Genomic DNA, 22465 nt, shown 5'->3' on the forward strand with positions numbered 1-22465 from the left:
GTATCAATCAGTATTCGCCTTCGGGCCCCCTGAGAGCTGAGGACGCAGAGTAACTCACCAAGCAGAGTCCGCTCTGGCAGACGCCCATACTTCCGTTCTTCGTGCAGGGTTGACCAGCCGGGATCTATGCCACCGCATTAGCAATCTTTCTCATTTCGATCATCATGCATGGCTCTTGGCCTTCCAGCGTACAGTAGCTCTGGAGGTAGTAGGCGCAGTAGGAGCCGCCAAAGCAGTGCCGAGGAGGGCGAGAGCAGCAAAGAATGTGAATCTCATGTTGTCTGGATGTTTGAGATCAAGGGAAAAGAATGAGTGACTGGAGTGGGATGGCGGATGAGTGGTTGAAGGAGTGTAAGATAGTAGCTAGGCCTGTCAGGAAGGAGCGTGTGCTTGGGAACTTGTACTTCGATGAATGTTCGCCCAAGTGGAATGGATTTATATGTACCTGTGCCACCTGCTTTGATCTTCAGGGTGATGCATTGGTTTCTATGTATAGAAGGCGTGGTGGTGCGAGTGTGGAGTATGCCCTCAGAGCAGTCCTTGTCCTCAGGGGAGATGACGTGGATGGGGGTTACCCGGTAGTAGATCAGTCTGTGATGGAGATTTCCTGGTGGATACAGATTGGATGTATGAACAGCGACCGTCTTCGCTTGTGGCAGATATTCAGTCCTCTTTGGGACCGTTTTGTGATATGGTACTTTTGCTTTTGGTTGAGATACACGTACTAAGTGATCGGTGCGCTTCCTCAGAAGCAGTGAGCAAGGGGTTGATGAACATATGTCAACATTGTAAAGCACCTTAGATCATTGACTTTTGGAAGCTGGCCGTAGTTGTTGTTTAAATAAGTTGCTGTGGCTGCTATCTCTCAGGAAGAAGTTCTTTGTTCAGTTACGTCTCCAGTCAAGTTTGAAGTGCGTACTGTGTACGCTCCTGGCAGACAGTGGAGGCATCGTCGACCACGGTAATGTCACGGGAATGACCAGATGTGGACTTGGGGACTCCCGAAGAATTTCCAGAATAGGAAGGATAGGATGCAGATGAGACGTGTCATGTAACTATCACCACACTATAAGCAAATAGCCACGTCAATCACATTGGGATTATCTAACTATTCCGGACCTGAGCAATGAATGAGTGGCATATCTAAAAGTGAAGGACAATCAGGGGCAGGCCCCTCAATGTCGATCAACAAATGCCAACCATGTCTAAGCAAAAGCATAAAGGATATTCGACGCAGTTAAAACTCAAGAGTCAAGTAAAAGGGTAAGAAGATCAAGTGCAACAGGGTATCGCAATGCAGTACAGCATTCCAAATAGCAAAGACACCTTGAACATTTTTGTCATCGCCGAACACTAACGCCAGCTTGCTAAGCATTGGAAAACATGAGAGTTGTGCTGCTTCGCCCTGCTGTCAGTATTTTCAAGAGCAGTTGGTTAGTTCTGCTGAGGACCGTCATTGTCTCTCCCGTTTTGTAAATACCGTAGAATATCTGCCATTGCCTGTGTCGTAGTTGGACTTGCAACCTGCGGGTAATCAACTGGTTGCAAGTTAAGTTGTGCAGGATCAATTGTTAAGGGGTCTGTCGCTGGGCCCGCAGCATTAGCAGCACTGGGATAAGACGGCTGATTGGTGAAGCCCGCGAGACGAGCTCTGTCAGCAGGTAGCATTAACAAGTCTATGGGATCCCCACCATTGTCAACATCGTCGCCATTGTCACCACCGGAGGCATTGAAGACATTGAAGTCATTGAGGTCGTTCAGATCAGCTGGTTGAGCGACAAAACCTTCCAGAAAATCATCATCGAGACCGCTTATCGCAGTGGGATCGGCCATAGTGTCCTGGTAACCAAGTTGCTGTGCTTCCAGAGCCGGTTGGGCACCTCCCAGCTCGGTCATTGGGGGAACAATTTGGTTAGCGAAAGCTGGATCATTGTTAGTAGCACCGGAATTGGTGTCATCATTGTCTGTACTCGCCTCGGAAGATGTCCGGTAGGGACTACTACTGTCAGATCGAACGGAGGGAGAGCCTTGCCCCGGCGGAGGCGTTGTTGGAGCAGGTAGGAAATTGGCAGGTTCTTGTATTACCGGAGGAAGGTTCGGAGCAGGTGGAAAGTTGAGAAGGCCTGGTCCCACCAGGGGAAGGTTTGGAGGAGGTGCGGGATTGCCTGCTCCCGGTCCTGCCAGAGGAGCGTTTTCAGGAAATGGCAAGTAGCCAGCTCCTTGCCCTTCCAGAGGAGGGTTTGCGGGAAGCTCGGGATAGAGTGTTTCCTGTCCTGCCGGAAGAAAGCTTACAGGAAGTGGCATGTGGCCAGCTCCTTGCCCTGCCGCTTGGGCTTGAGGAGGCACTTCGTAGGGGGCGTGGGGAGGCGCTTGCTCAGCCGGAGGAGGATTCCAAGGATATTGCTAGTCTCAAGTCAGCATCTGCACGTCTCACTAAGCTGTTTGACAGCATAACAGAATGGTATATGTTAGAATAATTGTTACTCACATTCTGGTTAGGAAATCCTGCCTGAAGACCGGCCAGCTCGCGACGTAACTGCATATTCTCCTGTCGTAGCAGGTGGAGATCTCGCCGGAGCAAGATAACATCTTGCTGCAGCAAGTTAACATCTTCGCGGAGCCTTTCAACCTCAAGATTCAATCCATCTCGGGCCTGTCCAGTCTCCTGAGGAGCTCCCCGAACATAGGTCTTCTGGGTTGCTAAAGTCAATGTGCACTGCATACTCCTTTTCACACATTGTGCACAGCCATCAGGATCGTTGTCGCACTTCAACTTCTGAACCTGAACAAAAGACCGGCGTTAGTCTCTAACTGAGAACTGGGCAATAGGAGGAATGAAGCTCGGGGAAATAGCATGAGGAGGAAAATGAAAGAGGATCCCACTCACGGTATCCGTTTGTGTACTCATCTATTCCATCCGTTGTAGCGAAAGATAGAGGAGGAAGGGGTTATTGATCACTTACTCTGCAATTGTCACACGCTCTGTCAGTACGCTTGGTAGGATTGTTCTCAATCCTGCTAAGAGCCTTCTCCACGGGGTCTGGCACTGGGTCGGTCTTTTTGCGACGCTGCCTTTTCACCCGAGGCTGCTTGCTTGATTCAGTGGAAGGTCCTGCAGTGGACTCCTTGTTGTCAACTGATAGTCTCCCTGCAGCTTCTTTTGCGGCTTCTTTAGCTTCTTCTACTTGTTCTTGCCGCTGTTTCCCTTTGTCTCGGCTTTGCTCAGCTTCTGCGGGAGCAGTTTTGGTACCAAGGGCCTCACCACTCACAGGCTGGCTAGCGACGGCAGCTGTCGTGTTCGGAGCTTTGGCAACAGCTTCAGCGTTCAACACTGAAGAGGACTGTCCACTGTTCGCTCCACTGCCTAGGTTTGGAACTCTCGCTTGTTTTTTCCGGCTGTCATTGTCGCTGTTGTCGACATCGTCAATTCTCCGCTTTCTCCCAGACATCTTGTCTTGGTGTACTTACTGCTAGGAGATCCGCTTGTGCAAAGGCCGCTGGAGGATCGGTACTTCGGATCGGTCGTGAACGGATAAAGCAGGAAAAGGAAGTGTGAGTGAGACGATAGCTGATTGCAATATGGAACTGATTTCTGTTGGAGAGTTCCAGATGCAGAAAGAGAAAGCTGTACTTATACCTCATCTTGACGGGGTTCTGCTCTGCAATCCAGGCATTTGGCTTCATTGTTGACACTTCTTCAGATACAGTAGCAACAAAGCATTCTGAAGCATACAATGTCAAACTGAACAAAGGGTTGGATCATTCAAAATCTCTTATGGAGATTGTAGAGGCCAAAAATAGATGTCGGATTTGCTGGTTCGACCTTCGATCGTCACTGTAATAAAATTTTATTGAAAAGTGATGAAGCACAAGAAGCATAGCGAGACCTATCGCCTTCTTCAAGGCAAGAGCATTCTGAAGGATTACATTGTTTTGAACGTGAGTTGCATCAGTGACAAAGGTAAATGTTGATGTTGAAAGAATAGCATTGAATGGGCCCTGACTTACTTTTCAGTTTTCTTCCTTTGTCTTAGCTTGCACTGGCACAAAGAGGTTATGAAAGAGGACGATGCTGTGTCGGGAAAACATAATGAAGTTTCAGCGATCCAAAGAACAAAGAGTTGCTGAAACCAAGAAGAACCAGGGGATCCTCAAGAAGCATGAAGGAGACGCAAGTTCGAGATTCATCTATTTATCCATTCGTAGCTCCAAAATGAAGTCAAAGAACAGCATTCTAGGTTACAGCATGAAAGCCCTGAAGTGACAATATCATCAGACATGACAGGAAATTTGTCACCAATCCAACCCTTTGAAGAAAAAATGCTGGCAAACGCTCTTCCCTCAGTCAAACTCCTCCCACGCCGGAGTCCTATGCAGCCCATACAGAATTAAAAGAATGAGTCCTAGCGTAAAGGCAGTGAAATGGAGAAACGATGCAAAGGAACCAAGGAAACCGTGGGCGATGCTGATAATATTTGATAGAACGATTCCAGTACAGTTACTGATCGTGGCACATAAGGGAATCCAAGAAAATAGTCGCTCACCCAGGCGAGAAGAAATCCTGCAAACTGATAGTGAAATCGTATGAGATGAGGTGGTCGATGAAATGTTGGAAGGTGGTTAGATCCACGAATACGAGGATGAAAAGGCATTAGATAATAGTTTCGAGGGCAATATATGCCCATTCAAGGATTAGAAGACATCGACCCAGCGAGTTGAGCAGTGGATTATAAGGTCGCGAAAATGAGGGGATGTCAAGAAACGGACCGCAGTTGTGAAGGCGGTTATCGAAACACTCGTCCATTCTGCGCTACGGTCTCAAAGTCGATTTTGCCTTTGTATTTGAGGGGTCCGCCGTCTTCGAGCCACGGAAGGAGGTTTTTGCACTGACTGACATCAAACGACTCCAGCTGATTGCAGCCTTCTGCGACCGCTTCAACGCCCACACCCGTGACCCGGACGCAGCCACGGACTGATAGCCGTTTGAGATTCAGTAGGTGGAGTCCAATGCTGCGTAAGGAAGGGTCCGAGATCGCGGACCCACAGAACGACATGTTGAGATAGGTCAACTGCGAGCATTGGAGTGCGAGAACTTCTGTCGCTGTGTCTGACAAAGCGCAGCAAAACGACTGGCGATGGTTAGCGGTTCTGCAAGATAGCTCGTGAACAGTGATGAGCTTACCAAATCCAGTTCTTGTAGCTGTTTGGCTGCGTTGGTTAGGTGGACAATCGCGTTGTCGGTGAGATAAGTGCAGTCCGCCAAGGTGAGTTTGCGCAAATTGATAAATTGGGCATTTCCCCAGTACTGGAAGCCCTGGTCAGTGATTGTCGTACATCGGGTCAAATCCATCTGTTCGATCCTGGAGGCAGCATGGGACGCAATATGATGCATCGAGCGATCCGTGACATGTTTGCAGTATGACAGGGTCAATTTCTTCAGTTGCGGACAACCGTATACAGTGCCCGCTTCAGTCTGCATGGTGGGCTTCAAAGCCGCTTTGCCCACCTTTCCAGTCTCGCCGTTGGACTTATGTTGTCCAGGAGCAACCCAGCCAATTATCCGAGCCAACAGCGTGTCCCCGACTTTTCTACAATTACTCAAATCAACTTCCTGTAGACCAGTCGCTTTGCCAGTCATCTCAAGAATGGCAGATGCAGTAACGTCCCAGACACTTTTCATCTTCCAAGTGACGACGTTAGCACCGCATGAAGCGGCCAATTTCGAGAAGCCTTCGTCGGTGATGTGGAAGCAATTACTGATATCGACGTGGCGAGGTCGTTCTCCCGCAAAAGGGCAGATTATTTTGACCAAAACATCATCGCTAAGCTTGCGATTATATATGCTTAAATCAAGATAACGAACGAGTTCAGCGGATTTGGTAAGAATCTCAGACCAGTGCAGAGAGACAGCTCGAAGGCGCAGAAGTTCATGAAGCTCCAGGTGTTGGAAAATCCTCACGAGTATATTGTCCGGTAGAATGCCGACGTTATCGCCGCGTGACTCGCGGTGTGTCTTCTGTGCTGTTGATAAAGTCGATGTCTCGGAAAGGGAGTAGAGAGACGACCTCGTCGAACGAGTTCCAGACGGAGGTGATTGTCGCTGCTGCTCCCCAGACACCTCGTCTGGTGTCAGCGGGGCGACTGACCCGCGCCGGCTGCGTAATCGAACCTTGTCCAAGCCAACACTCAGAAAAGGGTCAGGATCTGAGGGCTTCAGCACATTATGATCCTCCATGGCATTGGGAGCTCGCGGGCTATCCAACTCTGTCTCTGTGAGTGTCAAAAGCGGCATTGATTGTCGCCGAGCAGCCCTGACTTTAAACTCCCCAGTGGCGGGCTGATCAGCGCTTTCTGCATCTGACATGACAACGTCACCGTCAGACGCAGACTGAAGTCTCTCCTTGGCCGTGTTCTCGACCTGCAGGCGGACATTCTGAGGAAGCTTGTCCCAAAATTCGGCGAGGACATCGCCGCCAAGCATGAGGCACTCGACTGCAGTGACGGAGCGTACCGTCGCTGTCCTGCGGGGCGCCAGCGACAGACTCACAACCTCTCCAAAATACTGCCCTTGTTTGAGTCTTGCTTTGACTTCGAATGGTGGTTTCTCGACAGTAGTTGGTAGAGAGTGGCGGTCTTGTGCGTCCGTTCTTTCCGTGAGAACTTCAACTTCGCCTCGCACAATGAAATAAATTTCACGTCCCTGGGAGTCTTGTCGGATAATGTCCGTGAACGGATGGTACGACCGTGGTTGAGCATTGAGCCCTAGAAAGTGTAGTATGTCCGGGGGAAGGCTGGAGAAGAGAGGCAATTCCTTAAGCAAGAGGCGGACATTCACCGACCCGTTCGCCAGCGCGCTTGAAGAAGCATCTGCAACACCGACTCCAGGGCTTGGTGATTTGCGCTTTTTGTTGCCAGCCTTCAAGGATGTGCCTTCACGTTCGATAGGTGATAGGTCTCCAGAGGACGAATCTCTTAGTCTCTTCGAGCCTCTGCGAGCTGGGCCCGTGAGGTCAGCCGAAGGTGTTGAGGTTTCCTTCTTCTTCTTCTCCAGTATCATCAATCGTTCCTGGGCCTCATCCCTTATCGCTCGCTCCACCTCCGGAAATCGGGGAAGAATATTCCTGAAGTCCTCTTTGGACAGAACGACCAGTAGACATCGCGTTCGAGCGATGATGGTGGCTGTTCGGGGGCGGTCCATCAATACCCCAATCTCGCCAAAGAACGCGCCCGGTTCCAAATCGGCATAGATACTTTCGCCATCGAGAGAAGTGACTGAGACAGCGCCCCTAACCAACCAGTATATCGCCTTGGCCTCGTCACCCTCCGTCAGGATATAATCATTCGGAGCACTGAGCTGGGGGCGCAGATGCTGTGCGACCTCCACCAGGAACGATTCGGGCGTGGATTGGAACAGGGGAAAGGAACGTAATCGATCAATTAGGTCCAGAGGTAATGCTTGGATATGCGAGGATGCCAACGGGGACGGTCGTGCCGGTCGATTCGGATTTGTGACTGAGTCGAATGAGTGTATCAACGAGACGGTATCGGAGACTGGCGTGACGGCCTTGGTTCCTCCGCCAGCCCTGCCGTGACGCCGCATGATGAATGGGTTGCAATGCCTTGCGATTTGGATACGGACTCTAGAAAGAACTAATCCTGTGTCGTCCGATTAAGCAGCATATAGTTCGCCGGGAGCGATCAATGGGCCGATGACGTCGACGAGAATAGTGATCACGGGAGCTTCAGAAAAGCACCGCCGGGGGGCGGGGATGGCAACGACGTGCGTCAGTAATGGCGCGACATCTGGTCGTGGAGATTTCAACAATGAACACGCAGCGATGAGATGGGAACTGGAACTTTTTCAGCGACTTCGGGAATTTCGCAAAAGGAAGAAGCATAGCACACAGGTAAGTACTAGTACTAGGTGCTTAGCGGACGGCAGAAACCGTTCCAACTGAATAATACCAAATGTTAATGAAAGCGGGGATCACCAACGTCAAATCATAGTGGGAATGTGGTAGAGCTCCACCACTAATTCAGTAGAGCCAAGTCAGTACACCTACTACTCCTTCAGCTGTCTTCCCCGGATATTGGTAATAGTTTCTATCTGACAGGGATAGAGATTTGTGATGATGACGGAGAGGCTGAGGAGGCTGAAAATGCAAGACAGAATATTGAGTAATGCTCAGCAGGGGAAAGAATCATCGATCCTTGTACTGCAAATGCGGGACAACAATTTGAGCCGGGAGATTGGCCATGTATATGGGAGCCAACACTGCCAGAGATGTCGGTGGTGGGGTACTCGCAGCTATCTATCCAAAAGTGCCAACAGCAGCGGTCAGAATTTATCTAATCCAGGTAGGATCAGCAGGTAATATAGGTAAAGAACGATACCAATAACACATCCAATGGTACCTTAGTAGTAGATACCTAGATATGATTAGATATTAGGATGCTCAGTCTATGTGAGGAATTTTAGGATTGTTTCATCTTCATTGGCATGTCTCTGTGCTTTGAGACTCTTCTTTAATTCGCCTTCAGACGGTCTAATTATTAGTCCAGCAGAAGGATTCGGCAGTTGCCCGAATAATGGTGGAAATACACAGCCATTGTTTTAAGACTTACAAACTGTAGGTATCTACTTTGAGTACTTCATACGTCTAGGGAGATCGTCTGTTGTATTTTCAATTGGTTAAGCAGTGGATATGTATATGGATATTATTATTATTACTATTAAATTGCGCCACCCACAGAAGTTCAGAACTCCAGTGTCCTGCTTTTCCAGAACAAAGATGCCTACGGAGTATTTAGCCATTACATGTCTACCGAAAATGTCACCTGGCAATTGGTAGGGCAGGTACATACCTCCTATTCAGCATTTGCAGTTATCGGGTTTGGCCAGCTGAGCAGCCGTACGATAAGCAATTTTTAGATCTACAACCTGTTGTTACCCCTTGATTATAAAGTTCTACAAGGCTCTTAACCTGTGCCCACGACTAGCAGGAAATGCCGAAGCCATTGATGTTATCTATGAAAGACCTAGTCCCCTTTGTTCTAGCACAAGAAGTGGGACATTATGTTTCCAGACTCGAAACCAGCATTAAATCTGAGACTTGAGGAGAGTACGTAGGCTAGGTAAAGCCTGCGGATCATAAAGATCAAAGTTAGAGGGTGCGAATCCCTCATAGTGTGGATGATGTACTTGGTGGGAGAAACGTGACTCTGTCCCCAAGAGAAGGCATTTTGTCTCGTACTTCACTGCCGGGTTCGTAGATTGAAAATAAGGAGCAGCTGCCAGACTACCCAGTGACGACAGTCCAAGCCTGCCAGACTGCCACAACTGAGTTCAACCTCAATGCTGTCACCCTTGCCCGGCAAGGAAGGGTATCATCGAGGAACGATGCAAAATCGTTATCCTACCAAATCTCATTGTGCCATGTGATTTTTGCGGATTTGGGAGATGTAGATCTCGTGTCAAAGGCCTCACTTTCTGCCTGAAAATAAGTATCAGGGAAGTCTGACATTCAAGCCGCGTCTGTAATTGTGCATCCATCTGCCGTCACTTCTGTGTCGACCATCAAGGTATCTCAAGGTGATGCGCCGGCGTGAGAGTCACGAGTCATGAGTCATGTCGAAACTTGAGTTCAGAATCGCACCAGAGGGCGGAAAGACTCAGTTGCGAATTTGCCTCAATCCTCGCTTTTGCTCCCTCGGTTACCTAAGATGAAATCGACATAGGCCGGACGGTTCCCTTTGAGAGTCTCAAGAGCATCCTGCATCAGCCCATAAGCCAGACTCAATTTCAAGCCGAGTTTCGTTGTGCGAGCAGCCGTATAGACGTCGTGTCGGGCTATGGAATATCTTTAATTAGCTGTTATCCTATCGTATGGGTACACTGGGCCAAACGGGATTAGGTATACCTAGCAAGCTGTAAATGCCAGAAAATGACAGTCCGGCCGTGACAGTCGAGAGGAAATCTCTCCTGTCGTGCCGAGCATAGTCCACAGTCTCTTCGAAAAGGCAGAACGCAAGCGCACCAGCACTGAGTTTAAGTCCCATCTTCATACCCTCTTTCACGCCTCCGACTATCGCTATGTAATTTTTAGTCTTGTGGTATTGAAACCATCCCGTCGATGTGGTCGGAAAGCGATGCGCATTTTCAGCGCGAAAACGATATGCGGCCTTCTTGCTTCCATGCGAAGATCCGATTGCCATACCAACAGAGAAAGCCGACAAAGCTGTAAACGGCAATCGCTTCCCAACCTCAATACCTAATCTTGGAGGAGTATCGGATTCGAAAAGCTTGTCCCAGTGGAGGATCTTCAATAAAGTTGAAGGCTCGGGAGAGCGCGTCTCGGTCGGGGATTCGGTGTCCATGTTGAAGCAGGGAGAATCAGATGTCGAATTATAATGACTGAACGGTTTTGTCCCATACAGATTTGTGACTGTCTTTAAATCGAATCAGTCGACGCCAGTCAGAGCGGTGCTCTGGATCGTTTGCAGCTTTCTTGCGTAGGTTGGAGACTGATGGACGCACTAAACTACTCCGAGTTCCCGAGTCTCTATCTATCTGATTGAGATCCGAGGTCCCACCAAGCTTCTTCAAGCGCGCATAATCAGAAATCGAAGATCACCATGGTAAGTAACCACCTTGAGCACAACAGTGGGATTATTGGAAACCGTGCTGATGTGACACTATATTATAGTCACAGGTGGACCCTCTGAGTTTGACGCTTTTGTTCAAGAAGCACAGAACCACCGTGCTTTTAATGCTTCCGCCCCACGAGACGATCGCGACAGCCCAGGAGATGCTTCTCAAAGCTCTCAAATCGCGAGGAATCAAGGAGATCAACGGGGATCCCGTACCGGAAGACTTTTCAGAAATTGAATTTGGTGTTACGGTGGACAAGAACGACCTAGAAAAAGGATGGTCAAAACTGGAGATTGCCATGCCAGAACTCGAGAACAGCGGAACATCCAAACGAGGTGCTGGAAAGCGGACCAGTTTGAAAGCAGCAGATATACGGAATGGACAGGTAATCGCTTTCAGGTTTCGAAAGCCCCTTGAGCAAGAGAAAGATGGCGACCTCGACATTGACCTCGAGTTGGAGGATCCTGGCTGGGACGTCGTCGTTCCGAGCCTTGATGACGAGGAGGGAGAGCCCAATTAATCAGGGAAACAGTCAAGACTCTTGCATTTCGTGTGCTTCTTGCTTTTGGCGCTCGGCTGGGTATATGGGTTTACAGTATGGTGTTCAAACGATGCTTTGTACTAGAAGATGGCAGGGCCGATCTTTTTATTTGATGACGGACTTCAACCGTCCACAAAACGGATACTGCAACATGATGAATGAATGAATATTATACCTCAAAACGTAGCTCTGTGCATTTCCATTCTTCGACCGCATATTGCATGCAGAATGCTCTCTTGTCTCATGTTTGGGTTCGCGGAAAAGTGATGCCGTTTGGTCTGGCTCACCACGTCAAAGTACTCTCTCATAACCAGGATTTACACACTCATATCATCATATGTTATCGCTGCTCCCCGCTTGGCGATTGTGTGAAGAGAGATCAGTCCAGTCACGAAAACGACCGTCGTCGAACCTGGGCGAGCCAAGATGAGTCTAGATGGGGTCTCCAAACTATAGGATCCATGTTGGACTAGGTAATAATGAAAGACCTGGGCCGTGACTATCTATTTCATGGTACCCCTAAGGTATCTCCAAAAGTGATGAGCGTGGACGCCAATCTCTTCTAATACTGACGATCAAGCCAATCATGATAGAGTTGCGAGTGGCCATAAGGATCAGATCTTGTGGTGATTACGTTTCTCTGCATAGTTAGGGGGCAGTCTGGTCAAAGTAGCTAAGCACACGCGCCATCATGCTAATCGGCACTGCTAAATGGTTGCTCGGAGCAACGCAACGTGGACAAACAACCCAAAGTCAACAGCTTGACGTGAAGACAAATCATTGGAGAATAACTCAATCAGCAACAATCTAGAGAGGTCTCAGAGTTTCGAAGAGGGCCCACTGTCAACATTCCCCAGCTGTGGACTCTCGACACCTATTTCTATTGATAACTTCCTTTTACCTCATTCTTTCCATAATCTTCCGCGTGGCCGAAGGGTGCAGGGCATCGCGAGATACCCGAAATTCGCCCTTCTCTCGTTTCCTGTCTTCCACTTTAAATCCCCGGCCCAACCTGGAGGAACGCTAACATATAGACGTCATGGCAGCCGAAGGCGGCTCCTCATCGATCACAGTCACCGTTCGAGTCCGACCTTTTACAATCCGAGAGGCAGCACAGCTTCCAAAATGTGAAGACGGTCCCCTATTCTTAGGAGATGGCTCCCTGGCCGGAGCACCAACTCCCAAGCTCAATCAGAAGGGGATCCGATCCATTATCAAGGTCATTGATGACAGATGCTTGTGAGTGCAAATGTGAATCAGGTTATTAACTCAAAAGAAAGCTGACGATGCTCAAAGAGTCTTCGATCCTCCGGAGGACAATCCAGTCCAAAAGTTCTCGAGAAGCGTTGTGCCAAACGGCAAACGCGTCAAGGACCAGACATTCGCCTTCGACCGCATCTTTGACCAAAACGCCACACAGGGTGAGGTGTATGAAGCGACTACACGAACCCTCCTGGACAGCGTACTTGACGGTTACAATGCCACAGTTTTCGCTTACGGTGCCACCGGGTGTGGAAAGACGCACACAATCACCGGCACAGCACAACAGCCCGGTATCATCTTCCTTACCATGCAGGAGTTATTCGAGCGAATCGAGGAGCGGTCAGGGGAGAAGCACACCGAAGTATCCCTTTCATACCTTGAAATTTACAATGAAACAATTCGTGATCTTCTGGTTCCTGGCGGCAGCAAAGCGGGCTTGATGCTCCGTGAGGATACGAATCAGTCAGTTTCTGTCTCCGGGCTATCGAGTCACCATCCGCAAAACGTACAACAGGTTATGGACATGATCATGCGGGGCAACGAATGTCGAACAATGTCGCCAACGGAAGCCAACGCCACTTCCTCTCGGTCGCATGCAGTTCTTCAGATCAATATCGCCCAGAAGGATCGCAACGCGGATGTAAACGAACCACATACAATGGCGACGCTGAGCATCATTGACCTTGCGGGAAGCGAGCGAGCTAGTGCCACTAAGAACAGAGGCGAGCGGCTACTGGAAGGAGCCAATATCAACAAGTCCCTTCTCGCGCTAGGCAGCTGTATCAACGCCCTCTGCGACCCTCGAAAGCGCAATCACGTTCCTTACCGAAACTCGAAGCTGACTCGTCTTCTGAAATTCTCTCTGGGCGGCAACTGTAAGACGGTGATGATTGTGTGCGTTAGCCCATCTAGCCAACATTTCGATGAGACACAAAACACGCTGCGCTACGCAAACCGGGCGAAAAATATCCAGACTAAGGTTACGCGAAACGTATTCAACGTCAACCGCCATGTGAAAGACTTCTTAGTGAAGATCGATGAGCAAATGAACCTGATCAATGAGCTCAAAGCTCAGCAGAAGGAATCTGAGAAACTGGCCTTCGCAAAGTTCAAGAAGCAAACCGAAAAGAGGGACGCAGCTATTCGGGAAGGTGTCTCTCGTATTCGCAACGCATATGATCACTCCTTGCCAGATAGGCAAGAGAAGATCAATACTATGATCAAATTGAAGCAGGTAAGCCGCCGGATCGGCATGTTGTCTTCATGGATTGCTGCTTTCGATACGGTGTGCGCAATCTCTGAAAACGAGGAACCTCTATCCAATCTGCAAACGATTCGGAAAACGGCGCAAGGTATTCTCCTCGAGCTGGAGGGTAGTAGGCAACATTATCATCAGCGACTGGCGAAGAATAACTGGGATCGAGCTATGAACTCTGCGGTAGAGAACGCCATTCGTCAACTCAGAGACTTTGAGATTAGCGACAATAGCAACTTTGCCAATTTCGATCGGGAGGCTGAGCTCCTCCGGTCAAATGCGGAGCGTGAGGCTTTGTCCGCAGTGGCCGACCAAGACAAGGCAGGCGAGGCAGCAACAATTCAAGTTCTTCTCCAAGCTCAATTTGAGATTATTGCCTCCATCGAGCAGATAATGCACCTGAGCGAGGAGGAGGCAGTTGAAATGGGCAAGAAGATTCTTCTGAAGATGCTCAACTCGTCAGCTAACGTCGCCACCAACGTGGTGAAACCGGACGGCACACTACTGCCTGCTCAACCACTCAGTCCATTGAAGCATAGCTCTCCCAAGCAGAAGAGGAGATCGAGTGTAGCTCATCTTCCCACTGTGAAAGGCTTAGGGGCACCAATAACGTTTACTCCCGCTGCCCCGGCATCACCAACGAAAGGATCTCCACGACGACGTAAAGTGGGTGCCGGAAGGAAGAGTGTCAGTTTCTCGCCGAAGAAAACAACACAGGCAAAAACAGTGAAGAGGACTGTCCGCTGGAAGGACGACGAGCAAGACGGTGCCTTGACGGAGTATCAAAAGACCCCTCAAAAACCAGTTACTGAGACTATCCCTGAAGAAGCTCCCAGTGAGGAACCCCAACTGCCCCGAGCCTCTCCAATGCCACGCGGAATCCCTGTGCCCAGCCGAAACATCAGCCCCTTCGGCTCCTCTCCGATCCCGCCTCCTTCCAATGAACCAACGCTGCACGTTCCAAAGAACAATCGATTTAAAGCGGGATTTCTGTCAAAGAAGCCCGGCAGCTCGCCTGTGGGGCCGCCTCCAACCTCAACTCTCCCGCTATCTGACAATGAGAATTCACCTTTGCGAGATATTGAAAACAGCAGTTTCTTGAATCGCAGTTCTATCGACCGTCCGTCTCGAATCGCAGTCCGAACATCCAGCGGAAGTTACTCAAGCAGCCCACTGTCCGACAGTAGGGACAGCTGGAAGGCTAGCAAGGATGATGCCATTAAGATCACTTCAGCGATGAGACGAATTTCTGGTGGACAATTTGGGTCCGCTGCCTCTACGAACTCCCTCCGCATCCACCGCCGACGCAGCCCGACATCTGCAACCTATGGAAGCTCTCCAAGCGAAAACACAATGTTTACCGCTTCGCAGGCCAGGCGGATGGTCAAAAGTGAGAAAGAGCTTGATCCCAAGCCTAGGGTTTTGAGTCCTCGAACTCTTCCAATCATGAAAAGCACGAGTCATAGAAGAACCACATTCGGAGGTGACATTCGGCCCCGAGATATCAGTCTTACAAGCAGAGACGCTATAAGACTTAGTACTATGGCCGCTCCAAGCATCGAGCGGCCCCCGGAGGCTCTCTACCCTAGCTCTGGAGTAGGCTGGAGGTAGTCGTTGAGTGTTGACTTACATTGGTTACTTGCTGGCGATATGGAGTATTTGGGACGGCGTCCAGGAAGACAGATACCATTGTTCTTGTTCTTTTTCCTTCGTCTTCCTCTTCTTCTTCTTCAATGTTCAAATCATCTTTACATGGAATCTTGCCTTTTTTTTCCAACTTACCAATGCATGGCCGAGGATAAGCCCATCCCACCGACAGAAAATGGGAATACCTGGTGTAAACTTGTTTGTTTTCAATGTTGATAATTCTTTTTGTACGATATGTGCGATTTTCGTGATTCGAGAGATTGAGAGAATTCGGAGAAGTTGTGTTACCCTTCCGGCCGTGGCTATTGTTCGCCATACCCTCGCATATCGCAACCCGTACCCCAAATCTCGTGCGGAGAGCTTAAGCTCGATTATGTCATCGAATCAAATGACGCCAGTTAAGCGTCGACGAAGCCATGGTGGGTTCTAATGAAGTAGACTTCCTATAGTCGTTGAATTGCCTCATTATATCTCAGTGAGTTCCTCGTCTCACCAAAATCAATATCTAGTGGGTGGCAAGCCCGCCTTTTCCCCTCATCTGAAATCATCATCACCCCCCGCAATCGCAACATTCCGCCCTTGCCGCTCCCTCAGAAAATTTACTATCTCCAAGAAGTCCGACTCCCTGACTATCCGAGTACGCATTCCGTCTGGTTGATGGCATTTGCTCCATCAGCGATTAGATCGACTTTGTTCTCACGGTTCTTTCGTGCTTTCTCGACTAGCTCTCCTTTCCTATCCTTGACCTCTGAATCGGCATATCGGAACATGTCCGATAACACGCAAAAAGCAACATTGGCCGCGGGCTGCTTCTGGGGAGTTGAGCATCTCTTCCGCAAGCACTTTGGCAATGGAAAGGGCCTTCTCGAAGCTAAAGTAGGCTACTGTGGGGGATCGGCATCTTCCCCATCGTATCGGGCTGTGTGCACTGGAACGACCGGCCGTATGTTGTTGCCTTTCTTTGGGACTCGTTGGTCATGATCATGATGCTCACATTATTCTTTTTATGTGATAGACGCTGAAGCTGTTCAATTAACCTTTGATCCCTCGGTCGTCAGCTATCGCTCCCTGTTGGAATTCTTCTACCGCATGCATGATCCCACGACCAAGGACCGCCAGGGCCCTGACGTCGGCACACAGTACCGCAGTGCGATCTTCACACACGGTGAGGAGCAGCACAAGGTCGCGGAGGAAATTACGGATAAAGTCTCCAAGCAGTGGTATAAGCAGCCCGTTTCAACGCAGATTATACCTGCAGGCCAGTGGTGGGATGCCGAGGAGTACCACCAGCTTTACCTAACCAAGAACCCGTCAGGCTACGAATGTCCTGCTCAGTAAGTTCCAGCTAGATACATCCGTGGATCCTAATCTGTTACTGACATCGTTCTGGTATAGCTTTGTGAGAGACTTCCCTCCCCTCTCTTGACTATCAGCCAAAATTTAGATACTGTGTTTATAATCTCAGTGTGTGACATCTGTGGTCAAACTTTTTCAAATATGTCATTTTGACCTTGCTTCACACGGGAACGCTCGAAACCTTCACCAATTCTTCTGTATACGCAGTATTTTTGGGCCAACCGATAAGTCAGTATCGGACGATACTATTTATTTGTCGTAGAGTCCTGTTTCCCGGACTGGCTTTGGAATTGCTCGAGATGCTAGTGTAGCAAGTTGTGGATACTAAGGCAGCTCAAATATACAGAAATACTTAAGATAATCAAGCATCCATAGTTAGAAGGTGAGCTTCTATTTACACTAGGTGTAAAGGGACGTTTAAGTCTGCTATGAATGTAGTAAGAGGATCACTGGGGTCACTAATACTCATATATAGTGCCTTATATTGCGAGAAACTAGTCAGAGAATACTTGGGAGATTATGAACTCACTCAGTAAAGACATCAATTTTAATCTAACTAGTACTTAGTAGTTTCTTTAAGAAGGGTATTAGAATCTTTTAGGGGGATAATAGTAGGATATAATGGCCTTTAATTGAGTACAGTACTTCACTTCTCTAATTGAGAATATACCTTAAACATTTCCTACTCTCACTTCTCTCTTTTTCTTTCACTTGCTTCAGCCTCTTTTATTCCTCCCTCTTCTCTACATCTCTCCTTCTTTTGTAATCAGACCAGGCTCTGAGGACTTATTTATCAATCTAGATGCCCAAGTACTCGCGAGAAATGCTCACCTTCCTCACAGAGTAACACTGGGAGCATAAAGGTCCTTTGAGAAACAGCAAATACTCTCTGCTCATCTTAAACTTCCTTTATTGACCTCCACTCAGCTAACATTGTCTGTCATTGATGCAAAGAGCACCGCCGCCTGCGTTGTTTTTTCCTTGCCTTCTCATCTGGCTGTGTCTCTGACACTTCAGTGTCCTGATCGCTCCCTCCTCCAGTCTTCTGTCCGGTGAAGACTCATTTAATACTTTTCAATAGCTTAAGCAGTGAGTAACCCTGATAGCTAAGAAAGGACTCACTCCCCTGCACCTGTGTCTAACATCAACATCATTGCAACAGAAAACGGAACTTGAGCTCTCACGTACAGACACCTCTCAATACAGAACCGGGAATCTCCGACAAACTGGCTTAGCATCTTGATCCTCCTGACCATGACGATGTATACCATTGATGGGGCTATGGCTGAGGCCTTGGGCCATCTGAATCGTATTGCCTGTCACGTAAGTCTCTCACCATGGAGGGATCGGGACGGCAAACTAATGACAGCAGTTCCGCAAGCATGAGCAACACAAGCCAGCCAACGAACTGGGAAAGTTGAGCATCATGATCGTCAATGCCTTCTCTGAAGGAATCGAGCATATTCCCGATAGCGACTACGTGCTTGATGACGGGGTAAGTACTTTCAAGTCATCTTGTTACATGACCACAAAGCTAACACGCAATAATAGCTCCCAAGCAGGAACATGGGTGCCGAAAACCAGCAGAGCATGCGCCATGACACAATCCAGAAGCAAGCTGTTGCTGCCCTTATGAATGAGGTTGAGAAGGAGAGCAAAGAGCCTGCCAGGGGCCACGGCAATCGAGCTGGAAGCTGGGCTCAAATTGCCGGATCTATGGCGAAGGTTCAGTGCCAACCAAAGGAAACACTGCATTACTTGTCACCTATGTCGATGTCGTCTGTTTCCGGATCCAAGCAGAGTCACAGCATTGATGGCGAGAATGGCACGAGAGCCATGGATTTCTCTGAGGCACCACTCTCACCCGAGATCGCTGAAGCCAAAGCGGGCGTCGTACGTGTCTACGGCAGAGTCTCTAGGGAGGCGATCCGCTTCATCACCACCCGTATCCACGAAGGTCCCCTGCAAGAGATTCGGGTTGAGACGAACGAAAGGACCCGAGTCACATTCCAGTATGCTTCTCATGCACTTGCCTTTGTGAAGTCGAACCAGGAGATGGAGGATATGCTTGGATACGGGCGCTTTGGCACCGGCTACAATGTCGAGATGGCCGAGATCATCGATTGGAACGATGATCACCGCAGGATGAACCAGCCCATTCGAGAGCGTCGGCGCCTGTCTTTCGCGAGAAAGAGGCTCTTTGCTGATAACATGTCGCCGGAGAAATGGAAGTCGGACATTCGTGCCGTCGCTGGACTCGGCAACATCGACTTCCTCTGGGTTTTTAACTCTGGAAACGGTGAGTGTCGTGTTGCGGTTCCCCGTATATGGATGAGGCCTAACCATAACATAGCTACTGCCGTGTTTACGAGCACTGCCGTTGCTCGCAGAGTCCTGGAGGCCTTCAACAAGTGGAAGGACACCCGAGCTGTCTACAGTGGTGTTTCGGTGACCTACTCCTCGGATCCCTGCGAAAAGGAGTTGGTTTTGGTCAAGGATACAGCACGCCCCAGCTTTGCGAAGAACTTGAACTTCGCGAAGAAATCCATGCGCTGATCATGGTATTATTGTATCACGCTGTCGCGGGAGCGGCGGGGCGGGAAATGGTTATGGTATGGCCACGATACTAATGGAATGAATTCATGTGAGGGAATGAAGTGGATATATCAGGAGTCGAGAAGAGAACAGAATAAGCAAGGGCAATTTGTTCACGAGTTGGAACTTTCTCCATAGCGAGGACCGGTGGAAACCATGGAATGGTAGCACGACACGGATGGTCCTTTAACTCGTGGGAACGATTGTTCGACCTCGGTGAGGTCGATATCAGTTTACAAGTCATCCCACTTCAAATGAGCCTATGGCATTGTATGGCATTGTAGTCGAGCAGGTCATCCTACAGTAAATTGAGCCGGAATGTCCTGTTATGGCAAGATTTTTAACTCTTTGCTATCATGCACTGCTGTACGGAGTAGACTATGTTTCTATGTGATTAGTATTCAAGCTTGCCGCTCAACTTTCAACTTGAAATTATGATGGGCGCAAAGAAGGGACAAAGTGAATAGATGCATCAGGTTAGTGCTATGGGAACATCCGTCCTCAACTACATTGCTCAAGGCGACGATCTTGTTTGGTTGGATGTGGACTGATGCTGTAATGGTGACTGACCACCGCGTTGGTATAGACCCAAGAGACTCATGGAAGTTCAGAATATATCTAGTCTAGTCTATCCTCCTTCTGCACTTAGGCTTGCAACAGTACCCAACCTCCTTACATGGAAAGATTCATGGCATGTGAACATGTCGTAGACAGCACACGTATGCTTCCTACAATATGATGCAGCCGGCAATGATGATCGCCAGGCGGGATAGAATAGTAATTCGTGATGAATCAACAGGTAATACCATCCGACAGGGTTTCAGATATGGCGTCGATATGATGTCTATTGGAATGTAGGTTGTCCGCAAGCCGAAGATCGTTCCACGATATGTATGGAAGGTTGATGGAAGGCTGGAAGGATGGTCAAGTGGTACTGTTTCTGTTTGTTGTGCATGGGAGGTGCTGTAAGTAACCTTGTGAGGTTTAGAGGTTTACAATAACGCTGGTGATAGTTCTTTGATAATTAGAGTAAGGAGGAGTATACGCTGTGAAACTCAGGCTGGCATGGTTGCAAGTAAAGGGGTAAATCAATTGCGATGTTACTGTTGTCGTCCACCTCCAGCCAGCGACTATAGAAGTATCACCATGAGGCATGACGATCAAAGTAAAGATGACAACAATGCATCACTATCTATGTAGTAAGACAGAGCGTGGTCGAATTCGATGAAAGTCCATGGTCGGAGACTTGAACTGTTTCCTTTGCAGCATTATTTGGTTGTCCAGCCGTAAGCGGTAATTATCTCTCAGAGGCATTCCAATGAGCGCATGGAACAGACTTTTGTGGCGAGAGGCAAGACTTTTGTGGCAGTCTAAAAATAAATCTTTTGAATCCTTCATTGGACTTGTCAGTCACGCCTCTGGGTTGTCAGAGCCGAGACTCATTCCAGACTATCATCATCTCGTTTCTTGTGTAGAGTAACCGCTGGTGAGTGCTGTCTTTTCTCTTTGTCATTGCCAACCCAGAGTTACCAAGTCACCAGTCGGTTGGCGGTCGCTAATCCAAGAAGGAACCCAGAAGCAAACCAAGAGTCCAAGAAATTTGAAAAGACTTGGTTCCTGACTCTTAGAGGGCCCGAACAATCTGCATTGCCAGAAGTAGCAGTCTGCTGAGGGCGTCCATGTTATTATACTAATAATTTGATCATAGCTACCTAACAGTTCAGATCAAATAGACCCGTACTGGATTATCTGATTGGCTCAGAGCAGTTCATCGATTCGAATATGAATGGTAGATGCAGGTGGGTAGGTGGATTAAATCTGTTGTGTTTTCTTAGGGGTCTGTCCGTTTCTTCCGCCCAGCTTGGTGATTGATTAATAGTCCGGCATATGGGGTGAGACAAGTTGGAGGTCGTTTCTTAGTGGTCAGGTGTCTCCTTTGGCGTCTCCTTCGAGGGTCCCGTGCCTGTCTTGGGCGTATTTTATGACCTTTTCATTTCCACCGAATACAAATTTTACCTTACACTAGGTGATTTCGTCTCGAAGCACAGAGAGTCAAGGGCTACTGGAAATGAAGGGTAGCGCCATGAAATCTAAAAACCCATAGTAACCGACTTGTTCTTGGAAATGGACTCTTGAGCAGGCAGAAGCCGCAGAATTGACTTTGGTGGCTGTGGGTCCAGCAACTAGGCCCTGTGTGTTTTGTAAATGCATGGAAGGCTCTTGCCTCCAGCTTATCAGCGGGCAATACTCCGTAATGCCATCCTGATTCGGTAGTTGTGACTTGTGGATGGACTGACTGTTCTCGAAATTTCGCGCTCATATGATCGATGGCTGAGGTCATTGTCTCTTTATTAGTTATTGAAGAAACATGATTCACAATTATTACCATCATCATCATCGCTCGGAAATCAAGATTGTGCAGCTTCGGGGAATGGAATTGACCGAATGCGGACCCTGTTCAGGGCCTTCAGGGTCAAGTCGACTCCAGAGGTCTTGAAGCTGCTGTATGGAAACGGTGGGCTAGTATGACACACTCACAGAGTATCTACCTTAGTTACTTAAGACAGAGAGATACTCTTAGGTACCAGTTGGTMGATTTGCTCCGTATGCATCCAGACAAGTGATAGTCGATTCCAGGGCCAATAATCTTCTGATGTCTCTAAACTAAATTATTATTATCAACACCTATTAAATCCATTTTGTGCTTGTTTATTATTTAAAATCCGCCCCCTGACTTCTGATCGCTTCTCCTTTTTCTCCTCTTGGTCTGACGGAAGATTATCACTACGCTCGGTACTACTTGCTGATCGATCCGGAGACAAAAGTCGACAAAGCACTCAAGAGGGGCAAAGGAAAAGAACCACACTCGTTTCTCTTATTCTTATTTGCTTCTCCTTCTTTTCCTCCTCTTCTTTTCCCCCTTATTCCCCAGCAATTGCTGATTCCCCTCGTTGAAAATCTACACAGCCTTTCGTTGATTGGTGCGTCATCTTGATTGCGCTTTGTATTCGCCAGTCTATTTGCCTACTTCTCCATATAATCGTCCACTGTTCCACTCCGACCCTCACGAGTTCTGGGTCTGGTTCAACTCTCGCTCAATCTTTTGGTACGTTCCATCCAAAGAACCCATAAAATATTGTAACATTCACAGGGGTTT

The 22465-nt window shown here is 48.6% G+C and overlaps 8 protein-coding genes across 8 annotated transcripts; 4 read left to right on the plus strand and 4 right to left on the minus strand.

The window, feature by feature from the left end:
* Window positions 1–7: 7 nt before the first annotated feature.
* Window positions 8–276, minus strand: Asppvi_001322 (uncharacterized protein; the record flags this gene model as incomplete). Its single annotated transcript, XM_043297619.1, has 2 exons — window positions 8–124; window positions 193–276. 2 exons carry the CDS (start codon window positions 274–276, stop codon window positions 8–10), a joined length of 201 nt encoding a protein of 66 aa, XP_043153554.1.
* A 1158-nt stretch (window positions 277–1434) lies between these two features.
* Asppvi_001323 (putative C6 finger domain protein) lies at window positions 1435–3449 on the minus strand (the record flags this gene model as incomplete). Its single annotated transcript, XM_043297620.1, has 3 exons — window positions 1435–2403; window positions 2489–2782; window positions 2964–3449. The coding sequence occupies 3 exons, from the start codon at window positions 3447–3449 to the stop codon at window positions 1435–1437; spliced, it is 1749 nt and encodes a 582-aa protein (XP_043153555.1).
* Window positions 3450–4784: 1335 nt separating this feature from the next.
* Asppvi_001324 (cyclic nucleotide-binding domain protein) lies at window positions 4785–7600 on the minus strand (the record flags this gene model as incomplete). The annotated part of the gene is made up of 2 exons (XM_043297621.1): window positions 4785–5129; window positions 5183–7600. The coding sequence occupies 2 exons, from the start codon at window positions 7598–7600 to the stop codon at window positions 4785–4787; spliced, it is 2763 nt and encodes a 920-aa protein (XP_043153556.1).
* A 2089-nt stretch (window positions 7601–9689) lies between these two features.
* On the minus strand, window positions 9690–10377 carry Asppvi_001325 (uncharacterized protein; the record flags this gene model as incomplete). The annotated part of the gene is made up of 2 exons (XM_043297622.1): window positions 9690–9850; window positions 9921–10377. 2 exons carry the CDS (start codon window positions 10375–10377, stop codon window positions 9690–9692), a joined length of 618 nt encoding a protein of 205 aa, XP_043153557.1.
* A 258-nt stretch (window positions 10378–10635) lies between these two features.
* Asppvi_001326 (uncharacterized protein) lies at window positions 10636–11171 on the plus strand (the record flags this gene model as incomplete). Its single annotated transcript, XM_043297623.1, has 2 exons — window positions 10636–10638; window positions 10707–11171. The coding sequence occupies 2 exons, from the start codon at window positions 10636–10638 to the stop codon at window positions 11169–11171; spliced, it is 468 nt and encodes a 155-aa protein (XP_043153558.1).
* Window positions 11172–12231: 1060 nt separating this feature from the next.
* Asppvi_001327 (kinesin family protein) lies at window positions 12232–15321 on the plus strand (the record flags this gene model as incomplete). The annotated part of the gene is made up of 2 exons (XM_043297624.1): window positions 12232–12431; window positions 12489–15321. The coding sequence occupies 2 exons, from the start codon at window positions 12232–12234 to the stop codon at window positions 15319–15321; spliced, it is 3033 nt and encodes a 1010-aa protein (XP_043153559.1).
* Window positions 15322–16125: 804 nt separating this feature from the next.
* On the plus strand, window positions 16126–16783 carry Asppvi_001328 (peptide-methionine-S-sulfoxide reductase; the record flags this gene model as incomplete). The annotated part of the gene is made up of 3 exons (XM_043297625.1): window positions 16126–16300; window positions 16373–16691; window positions 16753–16783. 3 exons carry the CDS (start codon window positions 16126–16128, stop codon window positions 16781–16783), a joined length of 525 nt encoding a protein of 174 aa, XP_043153560.1.
* A 1184-nt stretch (window positions 16784–17967) lies between these two features.
* On the plus strand, window positions 17968–19269 carry Asppvi_001329 (uncharacterized protein; the record flags this gene model as incomplete). The annotated part of the gene is made up of 4 exons (XM_043297626.1): window positions 17968–18036; window positions 18086–18208; window positions 18265–19012; window positions 19067–19269. 4 exons carry the CDS (start codon window positions 17968–17970, stop codon window positions 19267–19269), a joined length of 1143 nt encoding a protein of 380 aa, XP_043153561.1.
* Between the last annotated feature and the right edge of the window lie 3196 nt (window positions 19270–22465).

Source organism: Aspergillus pseudoviridinutans (assembly GCF_018340605.1).
Source record: "Aspergillus pseudoviridinutans IFM 55266 DNA, scaffold_1, whole genome shotgun sequence".
NCBI lineage: Eukaryota > Fungi > Ascomycota > Eurotiomycetes > Eurotiales > Aspergillaceae > Aspergillus > Aspergillus pseudoviridinutans.